The sequence below is a fragment of the Ahaetulla prasina genome, chromosome 13 (assembly GCF_028640845.1).
Source record: "Ahaetulla prasina isolate Xishuangbanna chromosome 13, ASM2864084v1, whole genome shotgun sequence".
Classification (NCBI taxonomy): Eukaryota; Metazoa; Chordata; class Lepidosauria; order Squamata; family Colubridae; genus Ahaetulla; species Ahaetulla prasina.
The window spans coordinates 17,637,232-17,664,548 of NC_080551.1; the positions used below are offsets into that span (position 1 = coordinate 17,637,232).

The 27,317-nt window shown below is 43.6% G+C and overlaps 1 protein-coding gene across 1 annotated transcript; it reads left to right on the forward strand.

Moving 5' to 3' along the window:
* The first annotated feature begins 358 nt into the window (after positions 1–358).
* On the forward strand, positions 359–27,289 carry LOC131184762 (fibrillin-1-like). Its single transcript, XM_058156467.1, has 4 exons — positions 359–498; positions 1,188–1,658; positions 26,600–26,678; positions 27,206–27,289. Exons 2-4 carry the CDS (start codon positions 1,429–1,431, stop codon positions 27,287–27,289), a joined length of 393 nt encoding a protein of 130 aa, XP_058012450.1. The 5' UTR covers positions 359–498; positions 1,188–1,428.
* Positions 27,290–27,317: the final 28 nt, after the last annotated feature.

Sequence of the window (27,317 nt, forward strand, 5' to 3'; positions counted from 1 at the left end):
CCCTGGAGGACTTCAACTCCCAGAATCCCCCAGCCAGCAAAGCTTTAAGCCACTTTAAGCCTGGAGGACTTCAACTCCCAGAATCCCCCAGCCAGCAAAGCTTTTCTTTTCTCCTCCACTTCTTCCATCGCTCTCTCCCCCCCCCCCCACTCCACCTCCTATTTTTTTTTGGAATAGGTCTTCATTCCCCTTCTTCTCTTTTTTTTTTCCCTTGTTTGCTCTTGTTCTGGTGGTCCTCCTCCGCTCTGTCTCTCGCGAGAGAAAAGGGACGATAACTTGAAGAGGGGGGGAGAGGGGGGGAGAGTTGAGGAGCGGGGGGGGGGAGAAAGAGAGAGAGCGAGCGCAGAGGGGAGGGGACAAGGAGGTGGAGGTGGCGGAGGAAAAGCGGGCGAAGGGCAGAGCGAGCGAGCGAAGGGAGGCGGACGGGCGAGCCGGAGCGCTGGAGGTGGCGGAACCCCGTTGCAAAGAGGCGCAGAAGCAACGGCGGCAGCGGCTCCCGTGGGTGCAGGCAGCTCTTCCCCGGCTACGAGGCTTTGCGGTGGGGCAAAAGAAGGAGAAGGAGAAGGAGAAGGAGGGAAAAGGAGCCGGGCGGGGCAGCGCAGCCTGGAGCCGCTTCTCCTCCTCCTTCTCTCCTTCTCCTTCTCCTTCTCCTTCTCCTTCTTCTTCTCCTTCTCCTTCTCCTTCTCCTCCTCCTTCTTCTCTTCCTTCTCCTTCTCCCTCTCCTTCTTCCTCTTCCTCTTCCTCTTCCCCTTCCCCTTCTTCCCCTTCTCCTCCTCTTCCTCTTTCACCTTCCCCTTCTTCTTCTCCTCCTCCTTCTCTTTCTCCTTCTCCTTCCCCTTCTTCTTCTCCTTCTTCCTCTTCTCTTCCTCTTCTTCTCCTTTTTCCTCTTCCTCTTCTTCTCCTTCTTCCTCTTCCTCTTCCTTCTCCTCCTTCTCCTTCTCCTTCGCATGGGCATCCTCTTTCTTTCTTTCTTTCTTTCTTTCTTTCTTTCTTTCTTTCTGTCTGTCTGTCTGTCTGTCTGTCTGTCTGTCTGTCTTTTTTGCAGAGGGCGCCCGCTTGGGGAAGGGGCGTTGCTTTCTTGGGGTGGGGGGGTTGGGGGCTCGTTTGCCAAGGCGGCCGTCTAACGGGACTCTCTCTCTCTCTCGCCCTTCTTTTCCCTCTCCGCTCCCCCCCCCCAACACCCCCAGGTCCGGCAGGGAGAGCTTCTGCTGAGCGCCTCGGGTTAGCCAAGGAAGGAAGGAAAGAAGGAAAGCAAGAAGGCAAGAAAGCAAGGCAAGCAAGAAGGAAGGAAGGAGCCGGGCGAGGAGCGAGCCCCTTGCAGCAGCGGCGCGGACGCGATCCCAGGGTGAGGGGCAGCCGCGCGCAAGGCAGGATCGGAGAAGGAGGCAGCCCGGCATCCTCGCCACCCCCGCCGCCGCCGCCGCCAAGATGCGGCTGGGCAGATTGCTGGTGACCGTCGCCTGGGGTTTCTCCGGGCTTCTGCTCGCCTCGCCTTCCCCGGGAGATGGAATCGCCGCCGCCGGCGAGGGCAGCCTGAGAGCCGCGGAGGGCGCCGCCGCCTCCTTCGCCTCCGCCGCCAAGGAGACCAACAGCCGGGCCAGCAGAGCCAAGAGAAGAGGGCAGGCGGGAGGCGCCGCCGGGCACGACGCGCTGAAAGGGTAAGGGGAGCCGGGATGGGGGCTTTGGAGGTCGGTTGGTAGGGTAGGGGTCGTCGTCAGGGAAGGACAGGAACAGCCGTCGTTTTTTTTGGGGGGGGGGCGGCAGCTCTCCTCCCTGCTCCCCAATCCCGCAGCGGGGTTCCCCGGCGGCTCTCCAGGCTCAGGATCCCAAGCCAGCCGGCAGCCTCCAGATGCGGAGATGGGAAGCTGTCAAAGAGCTCTTCTGCCTGAATCCGGGGGCCTGAGACACCGAGCTTGTCGATCAGAAAGGTCGGGCGGTTCGAATCCCTTGTACAGGTCTCCTGCCAGAGCAGGGGGTTGGACTAGATGACCTCCGAGGTCCCTTCCAAATCTACTGTTACTGGTTTATTCTTCTGCCTCCCCTGCACACCTGGAGGGTTCAAGCTGGCTGGAATGGGGACCCGCTGATCCTCGGGACCCATCTGCCTGATTAGGTGGCTCCGGGGCTGAGACACCGAGTTTGTCGATCAGAAAGGAAGGCCGTTCGAATCCCTAGTACAGGTCTCCTGCCAGAGCAGGGGGTTGGACTAGATGACCTCCAAGGTCCCTTCCAACTCTACTGTTACTGGTTTATTCTTCTGCCTCCCCTGCATACCTGGAGGGTTTAAGCTGGCTGGCTGATCCTCGGGACCCAACTTTCCAGAAATGGAACACACACACGCACACACACCCTGGGTGCTTTGCTTCTTCAGGGCTGGAGGTCTTTCTGCCCCACCTGACTGGCCAAAGGGATGGAAGAGGTGCCCCATGTGCTCAACTGCTTCTGAAGGATGCAGTGGGAGGGGGGCGGTTGTCTGGAAAAGGGTACAGGTTTCTTGGGCTTGTCTCCCTGGCAACATGGCTAGGGAAGGATCCAGAGGTGGCAAAGACAGACTCGCACAGCTGGAGTCCCAGGAAACCTTGCTTGCTTCCAAAGGGGCTCAGTCAGCTGGCCTGAATTAATGCAAAAAGCCTTCCCCCCCAAGAAATCCCGCAGCATCTTAGAGCGGGAGTCTCCAACCTTGAAAACTTTGAGCCTGGAGGACTTCAATTCCAGCAAAGCTGGCTGGGGAATTCTGGGAGTTGTAGTCCTCCAGGCTTAAAGTTGCCAAGATTGGAGACCCCTGTCTTAGAGAACACGCCTTTATTGGCAACAGCCCCTTTATTGATCAAATTCATTTGCTGCCCATCTCGCGGTTCAGTTGTCATGAAGTACAATTTGCCTTCCTGGTTTTGACAGTTAGGCTGTGGGATAGGTTGATTCATGGAAGGGTTAAAGCTCAACTTAGAACTATTTCAAGGGGTAGAAGAGGGGGAAAGTCTTCAGACTGGGACTGCTGAGAAATTGCATTATTTCCTTCCCCGCCCCCAAGAAATACATTATTTGCAGGCAGAATTTCCTATTTCAGTTGCTAGCATTCTTGTCTAAAAAGAGATTGCCCTGCTTAAGTGTGTGTGTGTGTTTGTGTGTGTGTGAATCTTAAATTCCTGGAAAAACGGTTGCCAGAAGTGGGATTCTTGTATGTAGTGAACATGGAGAAGAGAGAAATGGATAGTCAGATCAGTTGGTGAAGTTTTTTGGGTGCCCTTCAGAGCTAAATGCTGAGGAACAGATAGACTGCTAAGCTCTGACAACTTCTAGCTTTACCTTTTGGTACTTAGTGAGGCGCAGAGAAACATTTAAAACAGGTGCATTATGTTCCTATATTGTGCTTGCTTCCATAATTGCATTTGGATGCCGACAAATATGATTTCAACACCAGCTATGTTACTCTATCAATATGGAGTGGGGGATGGTATTGCCGCAAACTGTTGTATCACTAAAGTTTGTGCTCCGTTTGTTAGAGATGTTGTTCTTAAAGTTCTAAAACTTGTCGGGTTCATTCATTCTGCCTGGTTTTTGATGTGCAATGATCCATTCTACTATGGTATTGCGGATTGTGCCTATTTAGAACATGGAATAGTAGGGTTGGAAGCACAGGTAGGTTTCAGCAGATTCTGACCAGTTCTGGAGAATCGGTAGCGAAAATTTTGAGTAGTTCGGAGAACCGGTAGTAAAAATTCTGACTGGCCCCGCCCCATCTATTCTCTGCCTCCCGAGTCCCAGCTGATCGGGAGGAAATGGGGTAACCTTTCCCCTGGATTGGGGAGGGAATGGAGATTTTACAGTATCCTTCCCCTGCCACACCCACCAAGCTACGCCCACAGAACCAGTAGTAAAAATGTTTGAAACCCACCACTGGTTGGATGGGACCTTGGAGGTCTTCTAGTCCAGGGATCTCCAACCTTGGCAACTTTAAGACTTGTGGACTTCAACTCCCAGGATTTCTCAGCCAGCTTTGCTTTGCTGGCTGAGGAATTCTAGGAGTTGAAGTCCACAAGTCTTAAAGTTGCCAAAGTTGGAGACCCCTGTTCTTGTTGAACCCCCTGCCCAAGCAGGGGACCTTGTACCATTCAGGACAAATGGCTATCCAGTCTCTTCTTGAGACAATGTCAATGTTTAGGCTGGGCAGTTCTTCTCTGTGATAATTCAGTTAATGGGATATCTGTAGACAGGGTCTGTTTGCCTTTACTAAGTGGATTCATTTGGAGTTGATAATGTTGCATCTTGTTTTTGTTTCTGTTTGGTGCTGTGGTCTTGTGTAGTATGGTTAAACTACAAAGCTGCTAAGACTCAGTAAGTCAGGGTAAGTCCTGTGGAATTTATGGGAATGTTCTTTGAAAGAACACATGCAGGCAATTTTGCTTTTAAGTGGGCTCATCTATGAAACATTCTCTTTTGGCCATGCATCGGCAGTGACAAATTTGGGCTCCCTTCTGGATTTTGCATTTGAATATGGGGACCAGAAAGATCAAGGTCCAGGAATTTTACTGGGAGTGCCAAAAGTGTTTGTGTGTTTGGGAAATGCCTTTTTACAAAGCATCTCGATCAGGGGGTCTCCAACCTTGGCAACAACCACAACTTTAAGACTTGTGGACTTCAACTCCCAGCAAAGCTGGCTGAGGAATTCTGGGAGTTGAAGTCCACCAGTCTTAAAGTTGCCAAGGTTGGAGACTCCCTGATCTAGAGTTTCATGAAGATTTTAGGAGCATACTTACAAATGGGGCTGCTTGTTGCCTTGTTTTACATTGGCCCTTCTTGTGACTTGGTGAAGATTGACCAAGTGTGTGTGAGAATATCGGGTTGGACTAGAAAACCTCCAAGGTTGCTTTCAGCTCTGTTATTCTGAATATCTGGAGATACACACACACACACACACTCAGAATAAGAGTTGGAAGGGACCTTGGAGGTCTTCTAGTCCAACCCTCTGCTTAAACAGGAGACCCTCTACCATTCTGGGCACACGGTTGTTCAATCTCTTCTTAAAAAGCGCCTTCTGAAGTTACGTGTGTGTGTGTGTGTGTGTGTGTTTGTGCGCGCGCACACAAATGGGAATTCTGGGAGTTGAAGTCCTCCAGGCTTAAAGTTGCCAAGGTTGGAGACCCCTGTCCTAGAACTTCATTTGGGACGTACATAAATCTCCTGATGGGCTACAAGAATTACATAAGTTTACTTCCTTTCGTTTTTGGATTGTGGACAGATCAAATGGGTCCTTGATCCGTTTTGTGATATTTCACACACCGGCCTTTTAACTACTTTCCCTTTCCCAATCCTTCAGGCTCCAGAAAGTTCAAAACTTTTCCAAGAGCAAAGCAAATTTTCAGAGAAGTTGAAACCCCCCCCCCCCCCGGCCTCCTTTGACTCTAGCGGCTGTAAGAAGAAGCAAAAGCAGAACATTTTTTTTAAAAAAAAAATTCTTTATTGTGGTTGTTTACATTGCAAAGAATAAACTCTGCAGCCCTAGACTGGAATAAGCTCTTGTGTAGATTAATTCAAGTCTGTCTTTTTTTTTTTTTTTGAAAATTACATTTAATGATTAAATGAAACGTTTAAAGATGAATTATAGTCCATGCATCATTTTGAAGTGACATTGCTGTGTCTTCCTTGTTTGGGGGAGGATTTGCTTGTTTGAATATTTGCATAGTTTATACTCTTCTGGGCACATGATTTAGGAGTTCTTAAGAGTCTTGTATTGATTATCTGAGAAAAAGGGCCCAGGAAGTAAACACCACTGTCGCCTCTGATGGGGCCCTAAGTCTGTAGTTCCAGCAATCCTCTTTCTCACCCTTTTCTTTCTTTCTTTCTTTCTTTCTTTCTTTCTTTCTTTCTTTCTTTCTTTCTTTCTTTCTTTCTTTCTCTCTCTCTCTCTCTCTCTTTCCTTCCCTCCCTCCCTCCTTCCCTCCCTCCTTCCTTTCCCTCCCTTTCTTTCTTTCTTTCTTTCTTTCTTTCTTTCTCTCTCTTCCTTCCTTCCTTTCTTCCTTCTTTCCTTCCTTCCTTCCTTCCTTCCTTCCTTCCTCCTCCTCCTTCCTTCCTCCTCCTCCTTCCTTCCTCCTCCTCCTTCCCCTTTCTTTCTTTCTTTCTTTCCTTCCTTCCTTCCTTCCTTCCTTCTTCCTCTTACGTTTAATCTTCCTTTCTTTCTTCCTTCTTTCCTTCCTTCCTTCCTTCCTTCTTTCCTCCCTTCCTCCCTCTCTTCCTTCCCTCCCTCCCTCCTTCCTTTCCCTTCCTCCCTCCCTCCCTCCCTTCCTTCCTTCCTTCCTTCCTTCCTTCCTTCCTTCCTTCCTTCCTTCCTTCCTTTCTTTTTCTTTCTTTCCTAGACCGCAAGGCTGTTTAAGATATTCATAAGTGTCCATAAAGTGAACTATGTTTTATAGTATTTTAAAAGGCCTAGGATTTAGGGTCGTGCAATGCCTTGGACGTAATTCCAAAAAGGGTTATGAATGGGAGCCCTTATCTACAGTCTTAAAAAACAGCCAATCCCTTTTTCTGGCATCATGTCACGGAAGCTGTAGAGGGAAGCTGTGCAGTCCAAGAAAAAGACATAGCGGCTTTCAAGAGCTGCAGGCGGGCATTACGTTGGCCCTTTTGCTCACCCTAAACATCTTTTTAGAGACGGATCAAAGCTTTTTTCCTAAATGCTCTGGGTTCTGGGAGTTGAAGTCCTCCAGGCTTAAAGTTGCTTAAAGCTTTCTGGCTGGGGGATTCTGGGAGTTGAAGTCCTCCAGGCTTAAAGTTGCCAAGGTTGGAGACCCCTGATCTAGAGCAGGGGTTTCCAACCTTGGCCACTTTAAGACTTTTGGGCTTTGCTGGCTGAGGGATTCTGGGAGTTGAAGTCCACAATGACACACAGCCTGACACACAAGTCTTAAAGTGGCCAAGGTTGGAGACCCCTGATCTAGAGCAGCGTTGTTCTGACCTAGGCTTCCTGATATAATAAAAAGCACACAATTAGTCCCCAAATACCACCCCCTTTTTTATTTTAACGGCTGTGAATTCCTTTCATTCACAGCACGTGCTGAATCACCAAGAGTTTATAAATAGTCCAACAGAAGTCTTCTGCGCTTCAAGGTTTTGGTTACCATCTTCAAAGCGCTCCATGGCATAGGGTCGGGTTATTTACGGGACCGTCTGCTGCCACCGACTACCTCCCACCGACCCGTACGCTCTCACAGGGAGGGACTCCTTAGGGTGCCATCCGCCAGGCAGTGCCGACTGGCGACACTCAGGGGAAGGGCCTTCTCTGTGGGGGCTCCCACCCTCTGGAACGAGCTTCCCCCAGGATTATGTCAACTTCCTGACCTCCGAACCTTAAGCTTAAGACACATCTATTTATTTGTGCAGGGCTGGCCTAGGGTTTAATTTTAAAATTAATTTTAAATGGGGTTTTGTATTTTTTAAATATAGTTTTAAATTTGGCCTAATGGAATAAGTTTTTTAAATGTTGTTTTAACATGTATTTATGTTATATTTTATGTTTTATAAGGCTGTAAACCGCTCTGAGTCCTTCGGGGGATAGGGCGGTATAGAAATTTGAATAATAAATAATAAATAAATAAATAAATAAGTCTGCCATAGTCTTTCGGATAAGGCTGGTAAACACCCACCTTTATCTTCTTTGACACGCTGCCAAAGACCTAATTGGCAATTATCTTGGCAAGGCCACACGGAAACACAGAGTCCAAAATGGAGCTTCAAAGTACAAAGCGACAACATCCACAGCGTTGCTTCCTGCAAAGGCCCACGTGCCTTTGCTGTTCCTTTATGTCTTATGTCTTCTTTTAAGTCTTATGCCAATCATCTCCAAGCCTTACTCCTGAGTCGTCCCTTTTGTTTTAACTATTCTTGCCTTCTGGCAGCTCTGCGCATGTGTGCACTAGGAACAGGCTCCCCCTGTTCCTCTGCCTCTCTGATGTCTGGAGTCCGCACATAACTCCCAGATGGCCCTGGCCCCAACTCTGCCTCTGATGAAGAGCCCTCATCTGAGCCTTCCCCAGACTCCAGGACTCTGTTCTCTCCAGCCTCCTCGTTGTCTGACTCTGCCCCCTCTCCACAGGCTGTTGGCAGACCACAACACGCGTTTTCTAACCTTGATACCTTTAAGATATGTGGACTTCAACTCCCAGAATTCCCCAGCCGATGAAAGTTGAGAAACAAGGATTTAGATATAACATAATACCAGAGTTGGAAGGGACCTTGAAGTTCTTCTAGTCCAACTCCTTGCTCAAGCAGGAAACCCTATATATACCATTTCAGACAAATGGTTGTCAAGTTTCTTCTTAAAAAGCTCCAGTGAGAGAGCACCCACTGCTTGTTGAGACAAGCTGTTCCACTGATTAATTATTCTAACTATCGGGAAATTTCTTAATTCTAGGTTGGTTCTCTTCTTGGTTAGTTTCCATTTGCTGCATCTTGTTCTGCCTTCAGGTGCTTTGGAGAATAATTTGACCCGTCCTCTTCTTTGGGTGGACCCTTTGATATTGGAAGATTGCTATCGTGTCACCTTCTAATCCTTCTTTTCATTAAACTAGACATACCCAATTCCTGCAGCCGTTCTTCATATGTTTTAGCCCCATACAGTATAGCAATAGCACTTAGACTTACATACTTTACAGTCCTCTCTAAGCAGTTTACAGAATTAGTGTATATTGTCCCTAACAATCTGGATCCTCATTTTACCAAGCTGGGAAGGATGGGAAGGCTGAGTTAGCCTTGAGCCAATGAGAATCGAACTGCTGGCAGTCAGCAGAATTAGCCTGCAATACTGCATTCTAACCACTGCGACACCCTTATACTGTATACAGTGTATACAGTATTTATTTATTATTTAAATTTCTATACCGCCCTTCTCCCGAAGGACTCAGGGCGGTTTACAGCCAAAATAAAACAATCAATATAAAAGTTAAAACCAATTTAAAAGCAAAAATTCAACGTTGGCTGGACCATTTAAAACCGATAAAAACCCCATTTAAAACCATTAGGCCAGTCCTGCGCAATGAAATAAAAATGTTTTCAGCTCGCGTCGAAAGGTCCGGAGATCAGGGAGTTGGCGAATACCTGATGGTAGCTCATTCCAGAGGGTTGGTGCCCCCACAGAGAAGGCCCTCCTCCTGGGGGTCGCCAGCCAACGTTGTCTGGCCGACGGCACCCTGAGGAGACCCTCCCTATGGGAGCGCACTGGTCGATGGGAGACCGCCGGTAGCAGCAGGCGGTCCCGTAAATATATTGGATCTATATCTATATCTATATCTATATCTATATCTATATCTATATCTATATCTATATCTATATCTATATCTATATCTATATCTATATCTATCTATCTATCTATCTATCTATCTATCTATCTATCTATCTATCTATCATCTATCTATAGTAATATATTGGATCCTTTCTCTCTGTCTCTCCCTATACACACACACACATACACACAAAATTCATCTTTTAATCTATGTTCCTGCTCCTGGAAACACTGAACAAACCTTTTGGGTTTGTTCTGAGATAACTTGAGAATTTGGCACTCGAGTTCAGAGGTGAATTAGCACTTGCAGTCGAGTCTTCTTGACACATAAAAGTGAGCGCTTTTGTGATTCCATAACAATGTTTTCAAGTTTGGGTTTCCATTAAGTTATTATTGCAGTTTTCTGACATTTTGGAATGTATTGGAATTCTGAGCCTAGTATTCTTGAAAGTCAACACTTAACATCATTAAGTGAACATAATCGGTTTCTGCGATGAACCCCCATCCCTAAAATAATGAATTAAGTATTTATGAAGACAGAGAATAATTTTTACTACATCAAATTGAGATTGATGTCTGTGTTTTAAAAGATCAGCGTTTGAATGATTTATGCAACTTTATTCCTCTATAGAAAAATGTCCAGAAAATATTGCAACTAAATATTGAGAATGCAGCATATTGGATAAATTTAACCAAGATGGGAAAACACATGAAACAATTCAAGCAAAGATTTTTTTTAACATCCCATCCATTTAGGTGAAGGAATTCTTTAAATAACTGCTTAAACTCTCCACTCCACTGGGGGAAAATAATATTGATTGTGACATTCTCAAATTCGGTAAGAAGATACATACTCTTTCTCCTTTTTCTCAGAGTTCATTCTTCTCCAAATATATTCGGAGACCTAAGCATTATTGTATAAATCATTAGCAGATGCTGGTTGACTTTTGTTTTCTTGTAACTGTAGTTTTGAGAGAAAGAATGGCTGGTGGGTAGTGGTGGAAGAGAAGAATCATTCCATCTGGTTTTAGAAAAATATCTGACTTGATACTTACATGTGTGATGGATGTTTATTGAGAATTTTCAGAGGAGTTAAGTGGTCTTAAACTTCTGATTCCCCAACTGTTCTTTTAACCCCTACTGGAGGATAGAATAACTGAATTCTTTGTTCAAATATAGGAACGTCCAACCCCTTTTCTGGACCAGGGTCAAATACATTGATGAGATTCACACATTGCATTAAACTATAACAGGAGTTTCCCAACTTGGCCAATTTAAGACTTGTGGACTTCAACTCCCAGAATTCCTCAGCCAGCCATGGGGAATTCTGGGAGTTGAAGTCCACAGGTCTTAAAGTGGCCACGTTTGGAGACTCCCTGAGTTATAATTTAGTTTCTTGGCTTGTTCGGACTTACAGTATTTTGCGAACCCAGCCACTGGGGTTTTTAAATCACGACTGATATTTTAACACATACATTCAGAAGCCCTGTTATTCAGCCTTTAATTCTGATTGTGAGAGGTTATGGCAGAGATATCATAAAAAGTACTTAATAACTCTTCACTTTTTGTTTGTTTACTATAGAAGAAGAGAAATTAGAGTTATGGACTGGGCAGAAGAGACCAATACCTGGGCAATCTCTGTAACTTTAAAGTTTTATCGATCAAGAGGCTATATAATTCAGTAGTGGAACATATATTTTATAGGTGGAGGATTTCAGGTCTAACTCCGATGTCTCTAGTTAAAATCAGATCGCATAACCAGGGATGGAATGAATTTCTAGATAAGGCTTTTGTGTTATGAAGACGGCAGATAAACATGATCAGAAATTAGGAACAATCAATCAAATATTTGCCTAATGTAGCACCCCATTGCAGGGGTGAAATGCTTGTGGTTCAGCCCAGTTCGGCCAAGCCGGTAGCGATGACGGCCGGTGGTTTGAAGAACTGGTAGTAATGGCGGCTCGAGGCTCCGTCCACCCGCCCAGTCATTGTTACTTCTTGGTTTTAACCAACAATTAAACAATGCATGAAAATTTTGATCCTGTAAGCAACGTGTGATGAAAATTCAGGATGAAAGATAGACATTCTAAAAATTATATAATTTTCTCAGAATTGGACTAGATGACCTACAACAGTGATGGCTAACCTTCAGGAGCAGGGGGGGGACGCGGGTGCCCACACCCATAATTCTATGCGCCCTACCCTTCGCATGTGTGTGCGACCCTCCCCGCAACCCCCGCTCCTGGAACGCAATGGCACGGTAGGCCCGTTTTTCGCTTTCCCCAGTCTACAGAGCCTTTCTAGAAGTCTGGGGAGGGCAAAAACGGCCTTCCCCACCCCCCGGAGGTTCTCCGAAGGTCAAAAATGGCCCGTTTGCCAACTTCCGGTGGGACCGACAGGCCCATTTTTTGCTCTTCCCAGTCTCCAGAGCCTTTCTAGGAGTCTGGGGAGGACGAAAACGGTCTCCCCCCCCCGAGGCCCTCCGGAGGCCAGTAACAGCCTTTTTCCCTACTTCTGGTGAGCCCAGAAGGCCCAAAAATCAGCTGGCTGGCACACGCATGCATGCCGGAGCTGAGCTTGCGTGCCCACCGATATGGCTATGCAGGCCACTTGTGGCACACGTGGCACACATGGTTCGCTATCACGGATCTACAAGGTCCCTTCCAACTCTGTTATTCTATTATTCTTTTAACTATTACATTAGCTCTCCCCTTAAGCAGTTTTCATAATTTGGGCCTTTGGCTTCCACATTTATCAATCTCTTCCCTTGTATTCAAAATAGGCTTACCTATTGATTACATCAGTGCTGAAAGGAACCAGGCGCTGAATGGGTGCAGCTGCTGAAAAAAAACTTTTAAATATTTATATACCACCCACCAAAATATTTATCCCAGGGCAGTTCACAGTATAATTAAAGCAAAGCAAAAATATATTGTTTAAATAACGAGCTACCTAGGAATATAGAGTAATGTAAATAAAACATATGCTAGTAAGGCAGTTTAAAATAGCCACACGCTCAGCTAGCACATTGTAATTTTTTTTAAAGATCCAAGCAATAAACACCTGAGTAAATAAAATAGGTTAATTTGAGGCCCATACAGGTACTCTTTGACTTATGATCCAAATTGAACCTGGAATTATGGTTGTAAGTCACAGCAGTTGTTAAGTGGATCACTATGTGACCGTGCCTGATTTTGCAGCCTTTTGTACCGGTCGTTAAGTGAACATGATGGTTGTTCAATGAACCCATTTTAGCCAAAGAATGGTTGGTTTTTTTTTTGCCAGAAATGGAAATAAACACTGATTTTTGGACAAAAAAATGCTAGCAATCATAGTGACATGACCAGGGAACTCCGCAAACTGTCATAAATATGGACCAGTTGTCCAGTGCCCAAATTGGGATCACACAATCATGGGGGAAATTGGAACTTTGAAACCAGGTGCTACCGTAAATAGCTCTAGGGAGATCTGTTGTAACTTCAGAACATTTGCTAAGCAGTTGGTCATAAATCAAGGACTGCCCATAACTTCTTGAGCAGAGGTTTTGCAATCAAGGTAGCGTATGAAAAAAGACCCCACTGCTGCAGATAACTTGTTCGCGAGGGTGGAGAAAGGCTGGCAGCTGAACTAACATAACCCAAATCCTAAATGAATAAGAACAGTGTGGTTTAGTGGTTAGAGTGTTCAAGATGGAGCAAGGCTCCAAGTTCAGGTCTAACCTCAGGCATGGAATTTCGGGACTGCTTTCTAGGCCAGCCATCCTGTTTTAGCTCAAGCTACCTCACAGGGGGGGACACGGTGGCTCAGTGGCTAAGACACTGAGCTTGTCGATCAGAAAGATTGCCGGTTCGGCGGTTTGAATCCCTAGTGCCGCATAATGGAGTGAGCTCCCATTACTTGTCCCAGCTTCTGCCAACCTAGCAGTTCGAAAGCATGCAAGTAGAAAAATAAGGACCCTCTTTGGTGGTAAGGGACGCGGTGGCTCAGGGGCTAAGACAACTGAGCTTGTCGATCGAAAGGTCGGCAGTTTGGCGGTTCGAATCCCTAGTGCTGCTGTGTAACGGGGTGAGCTCCCGTTACTTGTCCCAGCTTCTGCCAACCTAGCAGTTTCAAAAGCACGTAAAAATGCAAGTAGAAAAAATAGGGACCACCTTTGGTGGGAAGGTAACAGCATTCCGTGCACCTTTGGCGTTGAGTCATGCCGGCCACATGACCACGGAGACGTTTTCAGACAGCGCTGGCTCTTCGGCTTTGAAACGGAGATGAGCACCGCCCCCTAGAGTTGGGAACGACTAGCACATATGTGCGAGGGGAACCTTTACCTTTACCTTACCTCACAGAATTGTTGGGAGAACAATTGCAGAGAACGGATTTACCTGTTTGTTACCTTCCGCTGTGGGTGAAAAGGCAGGATATCCGTTTAACCAAAGAAGATGCTGGACAGCATCTCAACAGTGTTTTCTGTGTTCAAGTTATTCCTGGCGAATGTAGCTTCTTGCCTTTACGATTAGTTGAAATAGGACAAACTATGCTCATTTTAAGAAGCTGTAATTGACATAGAGCAGAACTCCTACCATTGCCTACAACATTTAGTTAAAAACTTCCTCTGCCTTTGCCTCCTGCGGTCCAAATCTCACTCGCTTTGGTGAAAGTTGGTCTCTGGAATACTTCAGCGGTAACTTTAATATTCCAATTTATAATTGAGGCTTACGGGTTTTTCGATTTCCGACCCTTTACTTACCACTAAATGGCTGCTGTCGAAGATCAGACTTACCATACTGGTAAATATTGGTTTAGGCTGAGAGAAAACCTCAAATGTTATTTTTCCCCCCTCCCCCTTGCTACTTCTGGCTGGTGCACCTGACTGGAAGCTTTCATCGTACTTAGTGCCATACTGTGTACCCAAGTAGAACAAGATGGCAAGCTGCTATTTGGCTGGGAAGCAACAACAACAATAAACAGAAGTCTAAAGAAAAGATGGAAAAATGTTCCATCTTTAGCTCAAGAGCTATTTGTCACCGAACAGTTTGGGGTTATGCCATGTCCTCGCAGATACTTCAAAGAATTTCAGTCCCACCTGCACAATATAAATAAATCCAAATGTTAAAGCTCAGGGTTGTTTTTTGTTTTTTGTTTTTTAAAGATGCTCTCCTAAACTGACTGACAGATAGTTAATAATCACATATCTATAGGACGTTCATGTTGTTTTGGGATAACTAGAATTTGGGAATTGCTAAGACTTTATTGACTGTCCCTCCTGCAGTCAGCGGTTTAGTTAGAGGATCATAAGGAAGGTGGGGAGTTATCAGCCACATTTTTGGAGAGTCATGCCTTTAGCTTGTTGCGTTGCGAGGAATCCAACATGGCGGCCGTCCAGCCTGACATGGAATTGATTTCTATGTAATCATATATGGCGGGATACAAGTTTAAAACGAATAAGGGTGCTTGATGGCTTAGCAGTTAAAGATGCTGAACTTGTAAGCTGGAAAGCTGACAGCTAAAACATATGAAGAATGGTTGCAGGAACTGGGTATGTCTAGTTTAATGAAAAGAAGGACTAGGGGAGACATGATGGCAGTGTATCAGGGGCTGACACAAAGAAGAGGGAGTCAAGCTATTCTCCAAAGCACCTGAGGTCAGGACAAGAAGCAATGGGTGGAAACTAAGCAAGGAAAGAAGCAACTTAGAACTAAGGAGAAATTTCCTGACAGTCAGAACAATTAATGAGTGGGACAATTTGCCTGCAGAAGCTGTGAATGCTTCAACACTGGAAATTTTTAAGAAGATGGATAACCATTTGTCTGAAGTGGTGTAGGGTTTCCTTCCTGGGCCGGGGGTTGGACTAGAAGACCTCCAAGGTCCCTTCCAACTCTGTTATTATTATTATTATAGCCCAGGTTCGAGATCCGAGTGCTATGCAACGGGATGAGTTCCTGTTCTTACTCCAGGTCCTGCCCACCTAGCAGTTCGAAAGCATGCAAATGTGAGTAGATCAATAGGTACCACTTTGATGGGGCAGCAACAGCATTCTGTGCACTATGGTGTATAATCATGTTGGCCACATGACCACGGAAATCTTTTTGGACAACGCGGAGTTGGAAGTGACCTTAGAGGTCTTCTAGTCCAACCCCCTGTTCAGACAGAAAATCCTATACCATTTCAAGACAATTTTAAATGGATTCTATGAATTGTTCGCTGTCCAGAATTATTTGTTTGGGATGGGTGGCCCTTCAAATTGATTAAATTAGTAAAGCTACGTCTATTAGCCAGTGCTAGCTGAAGCGTTTTGTTCAGCAGTGGGTTTCACATATTCTTACCACCGGTTCGCTCTGAGTGCGTGCGCACGCTCGCTTTGTTTTCGTTTTCAGCGCATGCGTTTTCAGCACATGCGCCCCGCCTTCCATGCATGTGCCAGACCTCAAAAATGCGGCTAAATAGGACGGCATTACGCTAGGGCGGATGAGTGGGCCCACCCGTGGTTGCTGCTACCGGTTCGCCTAAACCGGTCCGAACCGCCTGAATACCACCTCTGGTTTTGTTAGAATCAAGGCTGATTTTTATACTGACAAGGGAAAACTTCCCTTAAGAACAGTTGCCTGTTTCCTTGACAGTGAGAATGGCACCCCTCTGTCAGATTGAATGAGATCTTCACATTCCAGCATTGCTAGGAGGTTTCTGTGACAGGTCGAGGTCCCTCGTGTTGAGTAATATCAGTTACCGTATTTGGCTATTCTCACTGTGATAGAAACCGAGGTCAGTAAAGCGTTTGGCCATGCCGGCTGTCATTCCGAATTCCTGACTTTCATCCAGGCCTTACAGCTGCAGGGAAAAAAAACCCCACCGTTTGACTCTGCTTCGCTCTTCTGCTCCTGAATGGAATCCTTTCACAACTTTTCCTTCATTAATGACTAAGTGTTTCCTTTGGGACCTGTTAATAACGGAGCAAGAAAGGGGATGAGGGAGGTACAAATGATGGAGGGATGGTGGGATAGGATGTGTATGTGAAAGGATTTGCAAAAAGCAATGGAATAAGGAGACTCCTTTGCAGGGGTGGGCTTCAAAAATTTTAGCAAGAGGTTCTCTGCCTGGTTGCTGGGTGGGTGTGGCCTAATTGGCCTCCTGCATCAACATGGGGGGTGGGTTTGCCCTCCCCGGGCTCCAGAGGCTTTCCTTGAGCTTCTGGGAGGGCAAAAACTGCCTCCCCAGGCTCTGGATATTTAAAGGTAAAGGTTTCCCTCACACATATGTGCTAGTCGTTCCTGACTCTAGGGGGCAGTGCTCATCTCTGTTTCAAACCCGAACAGCCAGCGCTGTCCAAAGACGTCTCCGTGGTCATGTGGCCGGCATGACTAAATGCCAAAGGCGCATGGAATGCTGTTACCTTCCCACCAAAGGTGGTCCCTATTTTTCTACTTGCATTTTTTACGTGCTTTCGAACTGCTAGGTTGGCAGAAGATGGAACAATAATGGGAGCTCACCCCGTTAGGTGGCGCTAGGGATTCGAACCGCTGAACTGCCGACCTTTCGATTGACAAGCTCAGCGTCTTCACCAGTTAAATCTCAGCCTGGCTATTTCGTTGGTTTTTCAGATGGAATCAACCCTTAATGATGGCCCTTGACCAGAAATCCAATGTAACAGTTAAAACTTAATTATACGTTCATATACATAATAAAACCTTCAATACCTTTCATTTGTAAGCACGCTCCACAGAGTTGTTGTGAGAGTCAAATAAGAGGGAGGGAGCTATCATTACAATTCCTAGAAAAAAAAGCAGATGGCAACAACCATTTAAAAATTAGTATATAGATTTCTTATTTTGTTAGATCCAGCATACTATGTTTGTTTAGGGTTTTTTTTTTAATTTTATTTATATATTTCTGTTTTTATACAATAAGTTCTTTAGTGAAAGCGTACTGTCTGAGTTTGTTTACATAACAATATTAAGCTCCTAGTTTCTATCTCTGCTATCTAACCATTGGTAAAACAAGTCCCAAGTTCAAAAATATTCTGTATTCTTCCTTTTCTTTTATCTTCAGTGTTAATCTGTCCATTTCTGCATGTTTGGTTAGTTTTAGCCTTAGTTAAGCTCTCTTCAAAATCAGCTTGTTGGGTACTTAACCGTTCACTGATTTGTGCAAAGGCAGAACCTGAATTCATTCAATAACACAATCACTGTATTAAACGTTATAATGTAATTTTTTTTGGTTTTGACTTAGCATTGTGTGAATTTAGCAACTCTTGATTTCAAATCTTATCTATTGACTTTATGTGCCAGTGAAACTAATATAGTTTATTTGGTAATCCCTGGTTAAAACAATAGCATAACATGACTGGAAAAGTTTGGCTTAATATTATAGGTAAATTAGGCCATTGCATCGTGTTCAACAAGCACTTGGAATACTGCATTCAGTTTTGGTCGCCATGATGTAAAAAAGATGTTGAGACTCTAGAAAGAGTGCAGAGAAGAGCAACCAAGAGGATTAGAGGACTGGAGGCTAAAACATATGAAGAATGGTTGCTGGAACTGGGTATGACTAGTTTAAGGAAAAGAAGGACTAGGGGAAACATGATAGCAGTGTTCCAATATCTCAGGGGCTGCCACAAAGAACAGGGAGTCAAGCTGTTCTCCAAAACACCTGAGGGAAGGACAAGAAGCAATGGATGGAAACAAATCAAGGAGAGAAGCAACTTAGAACTAAGGAGGAATTTCCTGACAGAACAATTAATAAGTGGAACAACTTACCTGCAGAAGTTGTGAAAACCTCCAACACTGGAAGTTTTTAAGATGTTGGATAACCATTTGTCTGAAGTGGTATATAAGGCTAGGTGCAAAGTGCTATTGCTATTGCTATTGCTATTGCTATTGCTATTGCTATTGCTATTGCTATTGCTATTGCTATTGCTATTGCTATTGCTATTGCTATGTAAAGCACTATGAAGTGGTATATAAGGCTAGGTGCAAAGTGCTATTGCTATGTAAAGCACTATGAAGTGGTATATAAGGCTAGGTGCAAAGTGCTATTGCTATTGCTATTGCTATGTAAAGCACTATGAAGTGGTATATAAGGCTAGGTGCAAAGTGCTATTGCTATTGCTATTGCTATTGCTATTGCTATGTAAAGCACTATGAAGTGGTATATAAGGCTAGGTGCAAAGTGCTATTGCTATGTAAAGCACTATGAAGTGGTATATAAGGCTAGGTGCAAAGTGCTATTGCTATGTAAAGCACTATGAAGTGGTATATAAGGCTAGGTGCAAAGTGCTATTGCTATGTAAAGCACTATGAAGTGGTATATAAGGCTAGGTGCAAAGTGCTATTGCTATTGCTATGTAAAGCACTATGAAGTGGTATATAAGGCTAGGTGCAAAGTGCTATTGCTATGTAAAGCACTATGAAGTGGTATATAAGGCTAGGTGCAAAGTGCTATTGCTATTGCTATTGCTATTGCTATTGCTATTGCTATTGCTATTGCTATTGCTATTGCTATGTAAAGCACTATGAAGTGGTATATAAGGCTAGGTGCAAAGTGCTATTGCTATTGCTATTGCTATGTAAAGCACTATGAAGTGGTATATAAGGCTAGGTGCAAAGTGCTATTGCTATGTAAAGCACTATGAAGTGGTATATAAGGCTAGGTGCAAAGTGCTATTGCTATGTAAAGCACTATGAAGTGGTATATAAGGCTAGGTGCAAAGTGCTATTGCTATTGCTATTGCTATTGCTATTGCTATTGCTATTGCTATTGCTATGTAAAGCACTATGAAGTGGTATATAAGGCTAGGTGCAAAGTGCTATTGCTATTGCTATGTAAAGCACTATGAAGTGGTATATAAGGCTAGGTGCAAAGTGCTATTGCTATTGCTATGTAAACCACCACTGAGTACTAGCCCTGGATTCATGGCTAGTTTAGGTACTAGATTGATACACTGAAAGACATTTTCTGTGACTAGAAATTTGAAACTAATCTGCAGAGGCAAAGCAGGAGTAGATAAAAGGGAACGATAAAGTAGGAAAAAGTTTGTTTCACACGATAAATGTTTTGTGTTTAAAAATACGTCACAATTTAGGAAACTTGGAAGCAATCACCCATGTTTTTTTGTGAGGTAAATATTTGGTTTACTGTGGCCAGGCACTTCAGCCTGGTTGTCCAGAGGATCAATGCTATCTCAAATGTAGGGTTGTTGTTGTTGGTTTGTGTGTAATGTTGTGCAATTAAGTGGTTCTCAGGCCCTCTCGAATAGCATTTCTCCAAGACATGATGATCTGAGAGTCAGATCTGATCGCGTAATGACAGTATAATTAGCGTCATTATAAAAACACAGTTACTGCAGTGTACAGAAAAAAGATGACAGGGAGACAAATTGTTTTGATTAAAAGTATAGTTTGCTTTTCCTCAAATGTAAGCAAGGAGAGGGGAGAAAAAAACAACAACCCACAGCTGTAGTCATGGCAGTTTTGATGTCTTGGTAGGGAATAACTTGATACGCTGAAATCCTTTGGCATCGAAGTCAGATCCATGCGTACAGTGAGAAGTGCCGATTGCCCACTGAGTGGGAAAAACGTATAAGTTTGTTAATTAATTTGAACCAAAACCTAAAGTCAGATGGGAGAAGAATATACGCATTCGTGGGAGTCCACCGGTGCCAAGTGCCCTATTCATGAAGTAACACAAGGCGTTCAAGGTTGACCCATCCTTCCATCCTTCTGAGGTCAGTAAAATGAGGACCCAGATTGTTGGGTGGTCAATAGGCTGACTCTGTAAACCGCTTAGAGAGGACTTTAAAGCACTGTGAAGCGGTATATAAGTCTAAGTGCTATTGCTATTGCTATTGCTATTGCTATTGCTATGTAAAGCACTATGAAGTGGTATATAAGGCTAGGTGCAAAGTGCTATTGCTGTTGCATGCTAACTCTGCCTGCCGCCAGCAGTTCGATCCTGACCGGCTCAAAGTTGACTCAGCCTTCCATCCTTCCGAGGTTCAGTAAAATGAGGACCGAGATTGTTGGGGGCCATAGGCTGACTCTGTAAACCGCTTCGAGAGGGCTGGAAAGCACTGTGAAGCGGTATATAAGTCTAAGTGCTATTGCTATTGCTATTGCTATTGCTATGTAAAGCACTATGAAGTGGTATATAAGGCTAGATGCAAAGTGCTATTGCTGTTGCATGCTAACTCTGCCTGCTGCCAGCAGTTCGATCCTGACCGGCTCAAAGTTGACTCAGCCAGCCATCCTTCCGAGGTCAGTAAAATGAGGACCGAGATTGTTGGGGGCCATAGGCTGACTCTGTAAACCGCTTGGAGAGGGCTTTAAAGCACTGTGAAGCGGTATATAAGTCTAAGTGCTATTGCTATTGCTATTGCTATTGCTATTGCTATTGCTATTGCTATTGCTATGTAAAGCACTATGAAGTGGTATATAAGGCTAGGTGCAAAGTGCTATTGCTGTTGCATGCTAACTCTGCCTGCCGCCAGCAGTTCGATCCTGACCGGCTCAAAGTTGACTCAGCCTTCCATCCTTCCGAGGTTCAGTAAAATGAGGACCGAGATTGTTGGGGGCCATAGGCTGACTCTGTAAACCGCTTCGAGAGGGCTGGAAAGCACTGTGAAGCGGTATATAAGTCTAAGTGCTATTGCTATTGCTATTGCTATGTAAAGCACTATGAAGTGGTATATAAGGCTAGATGCAAAGTGCTATTGCTGTTGCATGCTAACTCTGCCTGCTGCCAGCAGTTCGATCCTGACCGGCTCAAAGTTGACTCAGCCAGCCATCCTTCCGAGGTCAGTAAAATGAGGACCGAGATTGTTGGGGGCCATAGGCTGACTCTGTAAACCGCTTGAGAGGGCTTTAAAGCACTGTGAAGCGGTATATAAGTCTAAGTGCTATTGCTATTGCTATTGCTATTGCTATTGCTATTGCTATTGCTATTGCTATGTAAAGCACTATGAAGTGGTATATAAGGCTAGGTGCAAAGTGCTATTGCTATTGCTGTTGCATGCTAACTCTGCCTGCTGCCAGCAGTTCGATCCTGACCGGCTCAAAGTTGACTCAGCCTGCCATCCTTCTGAGGTCAGTAAAATTAGGACCGAGATTGTTGGGGGCCATAGGCTGACTTGTAAACCGCTTCGAGAGGGCTGGAAAGCACTGTGAAGCGGTATATAAGTCTAAGTGCTATTGCTATTGCTATTGCTATGTAAAGCACTATGAAGTGGTATATAAGGCTAGATGCAAAGTGCTATTGCTGTTGCATGCTAACTCTGCCTGCTGCCAGCAGTTCGATCCTGACCGGCTCAAAGTTGACTCAGCCAGCCATCCTTCCGAGGTCAGTAAAATGAGGACCGAGATTGTTGGGGGCCATAGGCTGACTCTGTAAACCGCTTGGAGAGGGCTTTAAAGCACTGTGAAGCGGTATATAAGTCTAAGTGCTATTGCTATTGCTATTGCTATTGCTATTGCTATTGCTATTGCTATTGCTATGTAAAGCACTATGAAGTGGTATATAAGGCTAGGTGCAAAGTGCTATTGCTGTTGCATGCTAACTCTGCCTGCTGCCAGCAGTTCGATCCTGACCGGCTCAAAGTTGACTCAGCCTGCCATCCTTCTGAGGTCAGTAAAATTAGGACCGAGATTGTTGGGGGCCATAGGCTGACTTGTAAACCGCTTCGAGAGGGCTGGAAAGCACTGTGAAGCGGTATATAAGTTTTAAGTGCTATTGCTATTTTTCCATGCTTGGAATTGGGGAGTGGGGCTTGCAATTTTGATGGCCTGTTTTTTCCAGATTCTGGGGTTTTTCAGTAATTCTGACAGTTAAAAAACAACACTAGGAAAAGAAAAGGAAGGTTTGGAAATGTTTGACAGTCTAGAAAAATGGATACCCTTGGAGAAAGATAGCAGCAAAGGCACAAATAAGCATCGTTGTTTGTTTATTCTTCTTTCACCTTGAAATGTGATGTTAAGAGTCCTATTCGCTGTTTATTTTTTCCTTCACCCCATAAGCATTCCTCCTGCTGTAACAGCTGTTGTATGTAGTAAGTTTCAGCTCTGGCTCGTGTTAAATCTTCTAGACTAGAGCAATGAGCTCCAGAGGGGACATCCGTGTTTATAATTGGCAGAATTTTCCTTGCACACTAAAGGGTGAAAAGGCAGATCCTAGAAAACGCAAGCAGGCTCAAGTTATTAATCGGTGCGGCTGGCAGAAATTTGTTTGCACCAAGGCTGGCTTTTGCTGCCAAGTCTCGAAAATATGATTCGTGTAGTAGCAATAAAAAGTGATCTGCTTAGTAATAGTTCATCCTATGTCTGTCTCCTTCTCTCTGGTAGCTGCCAAGCAAAGTTTCTTGCTCAGAATTTGGATTTTGCTGCGTTGGATAGATTCTAGTTGTAGGATAGCTGATCCTTTATTTCCTAGTGGAGTATTTTGCCCCAAGTAGGCAGGAGTGGGCTGCTGGGGGTTTGCAGGGGTTTGGGAGAACCTCTAGCTAAGATTCTGTGCAGTTTGGAGAACCCCCAAATCCAGTGGTGGGATTCAGCCAGTTCGCATCACTTTGGGAGAACCGGTTGTTAACTTTCTGAGCAGTTTGGCAAACTGGTTGTTGGAAGAAATCATTAGTGCAGAGAACTGGTTATTAAATTACACCCAAAGGCCAGACAAGGAATAATGGATGGAAACTGAATGAGGAGAGATTCAATCTGGAAATCAGGAGAAATTTTCCGACAGTGAGAGAAATCAACCAATGGAACAGAAGTTGCCTTTGGAAGTTGTGGGAGCTTCATCCCTGGAGGCTGTCAAGAAAAGACTGGACTGCCATCTGTCAGAAATGGTGTAGGGTCTCCTGCTTGGGCGGGGTAGTGGTGTTAGACTAGATGATCTAGAAGGTCCCTTCCAAGGCTTTTAATCTGTATCTGTATCCCTTTTTTAAAATGGAAATTGTGCAGACGAGAACCACAAGCGAGGGAAGAATTAGTTAATGGAAAATCAAACAAAAACCGGGACAGCCAGATTAAGGGAGGCAGAAGTCATAAAGACATCTGATCGAAAGCCAACCATCGTGCAGAAAGGATACAGTTGGCACAGCCGTGGAATTTGGTCTACTGATCATCCTGCTCTCTTTAAAGTTTATGCGTATTTCATCACTGCCTTGCTTCAGGATTCTGTATGATTCAACCCTTCAGTTTGGTGAGATTCCAGCTATTGGAGGACCCAGCAAACAAGGTGGAAATACACGGAGAGAAAATCGGACAGGGAGCAAACTCAAGGAGAGGAATTGAAGCTGCCTCAATTGTGCTCAGATATAAATTAGCATAGATTCAGAGGGGTTCCTGAACTCTTACTGTGTGTGTGTGTGTGTATGTATATATATATATATATATATATATGTAGGTCTTTGGTTATTTGGGTTTTCTCCCACGTAAATTGGAAGTGTCTTGGCGACATTTCGACGAAGTCTCATTCGTCATCTTCAGGCTGGTGTTATCAGCTTCGTGCTTCTAGGAGCAATGTGTGATCACACGAAGCTGATAACACCAGCCTGAAGATGACGAATGAGACTTCGTCGAAACGTCGCCAAGACACTTTCAATTTTACATGGGAGAAAACCCGAATAACCAAAGCTCTACATTTATATATATACATATACATACATACATACATACATACATACATACATACATACATACATACACGCATAACCAGGCTGATTCCTAGCCATTGAGCCCTCTTCTCTTTGAGCATGAAATTCCACAACTTTTGGGAGACGTTCTTATTAAATTCATTGTCAACCTCAAAAAGTTGCATGTTTTATTATAGATGAGCTAAAGAGTGCCAAACTGATTTCCAAAGGGCCTCTTTCTGAAACCCAAGTTGTCCCTTGTTGATTTACAATGGGTTTCCTTGGTCCCTGCCGTTTCCCTGAATTCACAAGTCTGCTTTAGACCAAAACAACTTCACCATCCATTCGATTGTGTATCGTATTCTTCCCCCAGAATCCAGCAGTAAGAGCCACTTCCTATTAAGCGATAAAAATCTCATTTCCTCCCTCGGCAGGAAACCAGGGTTTGATATCTTTGCTTACCTTATTGCCTTGAAACACTGGAGTCATGTTTGGCACCGATAACAGGGTAATTCCAAACAAATTTGGTCTGTTCTAGTTACGGGGAGGGACGTGAGGTCGAAACACAATGGAATCTTTCATAGGTGAATGCATCAATGGCCTGGATTAGCTTTGTAGATTAGCTTTGGAGCTGGACCTACGATTGCAGTTGACCACAAAATTTCGGCTTCTGAGTGAGACAGTGAAAGTTTTGGGCTCAATTGTGGTCATATATTAAGGACTACCTGAATGTTGGACTTACACCTTTAGCTACCCCTATATGTCTTGTAGCCCAAACCATGGTTGTATCCAAATCATGATTCAGTAACATCATAATGTAACCTCTGCTGTTACGTATTTGTGTCTTGACATCTGATTTTAAGTATATAACCCTCATAGAGCTTGTGCACTGGAAACAACATTTTTGTTTGGCCAATAAAAAATTCTATTCTATTCCATTCCATTCCATTCCATTCCATTCCATTCCATATTTTCTCTATTCTATTCTATTCTATTCTATTCTATTCTATTCTATTCTATTCTATTCTATTCTATTTTATTCCATATTTTCTCTATTCTATTCTATTCTATTCTATTCTATTCTATTCTATTCTATTCTATTCCATATTTTCTCTATTCTCTTCTCTTCTCTTCTCTTCAATTCAATTCTATTCTATTCTATTCCATATTTTCTCTATTCTATTCTATTCTATTCTATTCTATTCTATTCTATTCTATTCTATTCTATTCTATTCTATTCCATTCCATTGCATTCCATTCCATTTCATTCCACTCCACTCCATTCCATTCCATTCCATTCCATTCCATTCCATATTTTCTCTATTCTATTCCATATTTTCTCTATTCTCTTCTCTTCAATTCAATTCTATTCTATTCCATTCCATTGCATTCCATTCCATTGCATTCCATTCCATTGCATTCCATTCCATTGCATTCCATTCCATATTTTCTCTATTCTCTTCTCTTCAATTCAATTCTATTCTATTCCATTCTATTCCATTCTATTCCATTCTATTCCATATTTTCTCTATTCTCTTCTCTTCAATTCAATTCTATTCTATTCCATATTTTCTCTATTCTCTTCTCTTCAATTCAATTCTATTCTATTCCATATTTTCTCTATTCTCTTCTCTTCTCTTCAATTCAATTCTATTCTATTCCATATTTTCTATTCTATTCTATTCCATATTTTCTCTATTCTCTTCTCTTCAATTCAATTCTATTCTATTCTATTCTATTCTATTCCATTCTATTCCATTCTATTCCATTCCATTGCATTCCATTCCATTGCATTCAATTCCATTCCATTCCACTCCATTCCATTCCATTCCTCTCCATTCCATTGCATTCGGGTTGATTCCATTCCATTGCATTCCATTCCATTCCATTCAATTCCATTCCGTTCCATTCCATTCCATTCCATTACATTCCATTCCATTCGATTCCATTCGGTTGCACTCAGGTTGATTCCATTCCATTGCATTCCATTCCATTCCATTCCATTCCATTCCATTCCATTCCATTCCGTTCCTTTCCATTCCATTACATTCCATTCCATTCCATATTTTCTATTCTATTCTATTCTATTCTATTCCATTCCATTTCATTCCACTCCACTCCACTCTATACTCGAACCTAACATTTGATATAAATAAGTAAGCTACAAATGATGGGAAGTATCAAAACATGTTTGCGACATTACCAAGCACATTTGATCATTGACCTATACAGGTATCCTAAATAATGGTTTTCTATAAATCTTTACAGTTCTTTAACAAATGCGGCATAATTGTTAACTATGAATGAAATTACAAAGGAAAACGCAGATTTCTCATAATGGCTTAATATGTATATTATAGATCCGTGCAGTGGTGAGATTCAGCCAGTTCGCACCACTTCGATAGAACTGGTTGTTAATTTTCTGAGCAGTTTGGCAAACTGGTTGTGGGAAGAAATCATTAGGGCAGAGAACCGGTTGTTAAATTACTTGAATCCCACCACTGGATCCGTGTCCATGTATCATACTAAGTTGATGTGAACCATAACTGGTTATTTTGAAGCGTTCTATATTTGGCGAACCCAACCTATTTATGGTGTATTTTCAGTCCTAGAAAATGAGTTAATTTAGCGACCAGATGATGTTGGTTTTGTGAAGTCATAAACAGAATCTGAAGAATGACAAAATTTCTTTTGTTTTCTCTCTCTCTCTCTTCCAGACCTAATGTTTGCGGATCACGGTACAATGCCTATTGCTGTCCTGGGTGGAAAACTTTACCTGGTGGAAATCAATGTATTGTCCGTAAGTTGTTATTACTGCTGATTTTATTAGGAAATTCCTCATCCGTTTACTTTTTAAATTATGTTTTGAATTCATATGTGGTTTTGTTTCCTTTTCTGTTTTGTTTTTTTGTTAGCCACATTTGAAGACAGTACTTTTTGATCCAGAGACAGGACATAAATCTAATCAATTAATCTCTCTTTTATTTGCGGGTTTATTTGCACTGCAGGGGTGCTCCCTTTAAATTATTTTTGTGCATCATTTATTTTGGCTGTACACTACCCTGAGTCCTTCGGGAGAAGGGCGGTATAAAAATCGAATAAATAATAATAATAATAATAATAATAATTCCAGTGGTTCATTGATAAATAAGATTTTTAACCATAGTAGGATTCCCCCCCCACCATTGTCCCAACTAAGCCAACAGCCTGAAATGCTTAAAACTTTACATCTGTTCTTTGCCTGGACCTCAGCGCTGAGACATGGCTGGCAAAGGCAACCATGACTGCCTTTTCCGGATCCTCCTCTGCATTTATTCTCTTAGACCTCACAGATGTTTCCCGCAATTCCGTTCTTCCATAAGGATTTCAAAGAGATTGCGGATGAGATGGAAGAGCAGCTCCACTAGACCTGGCCAAGAGTCCAGCTTGTTAGTT

Bases quoted from the DNA above. Each gene is read 5' to 3' on its own strand.
- LOC131184762 (XM_058156467.1), top strand. From the start codon at position 1,429: ATGCGGCTGGGCAGATTGCTGGTGACCGTCGCCTGGGGTTTCTCCGGG. The intron at 1,659-26,599 runs GTAAGGGGAGCC...TCTCTCTTCCAG, and splicing joins GGGCACGACGCGCTGAAAGG to ACCTAATGTTTGCGGATCAC. The intron at 26,679-27,205 runs GTCCGTAAGTTG...TTATTCTCTTAG, and splicing joins CTGGTGGAAATCAATGTATT to ACCTCACAGATGTTTCCCGC.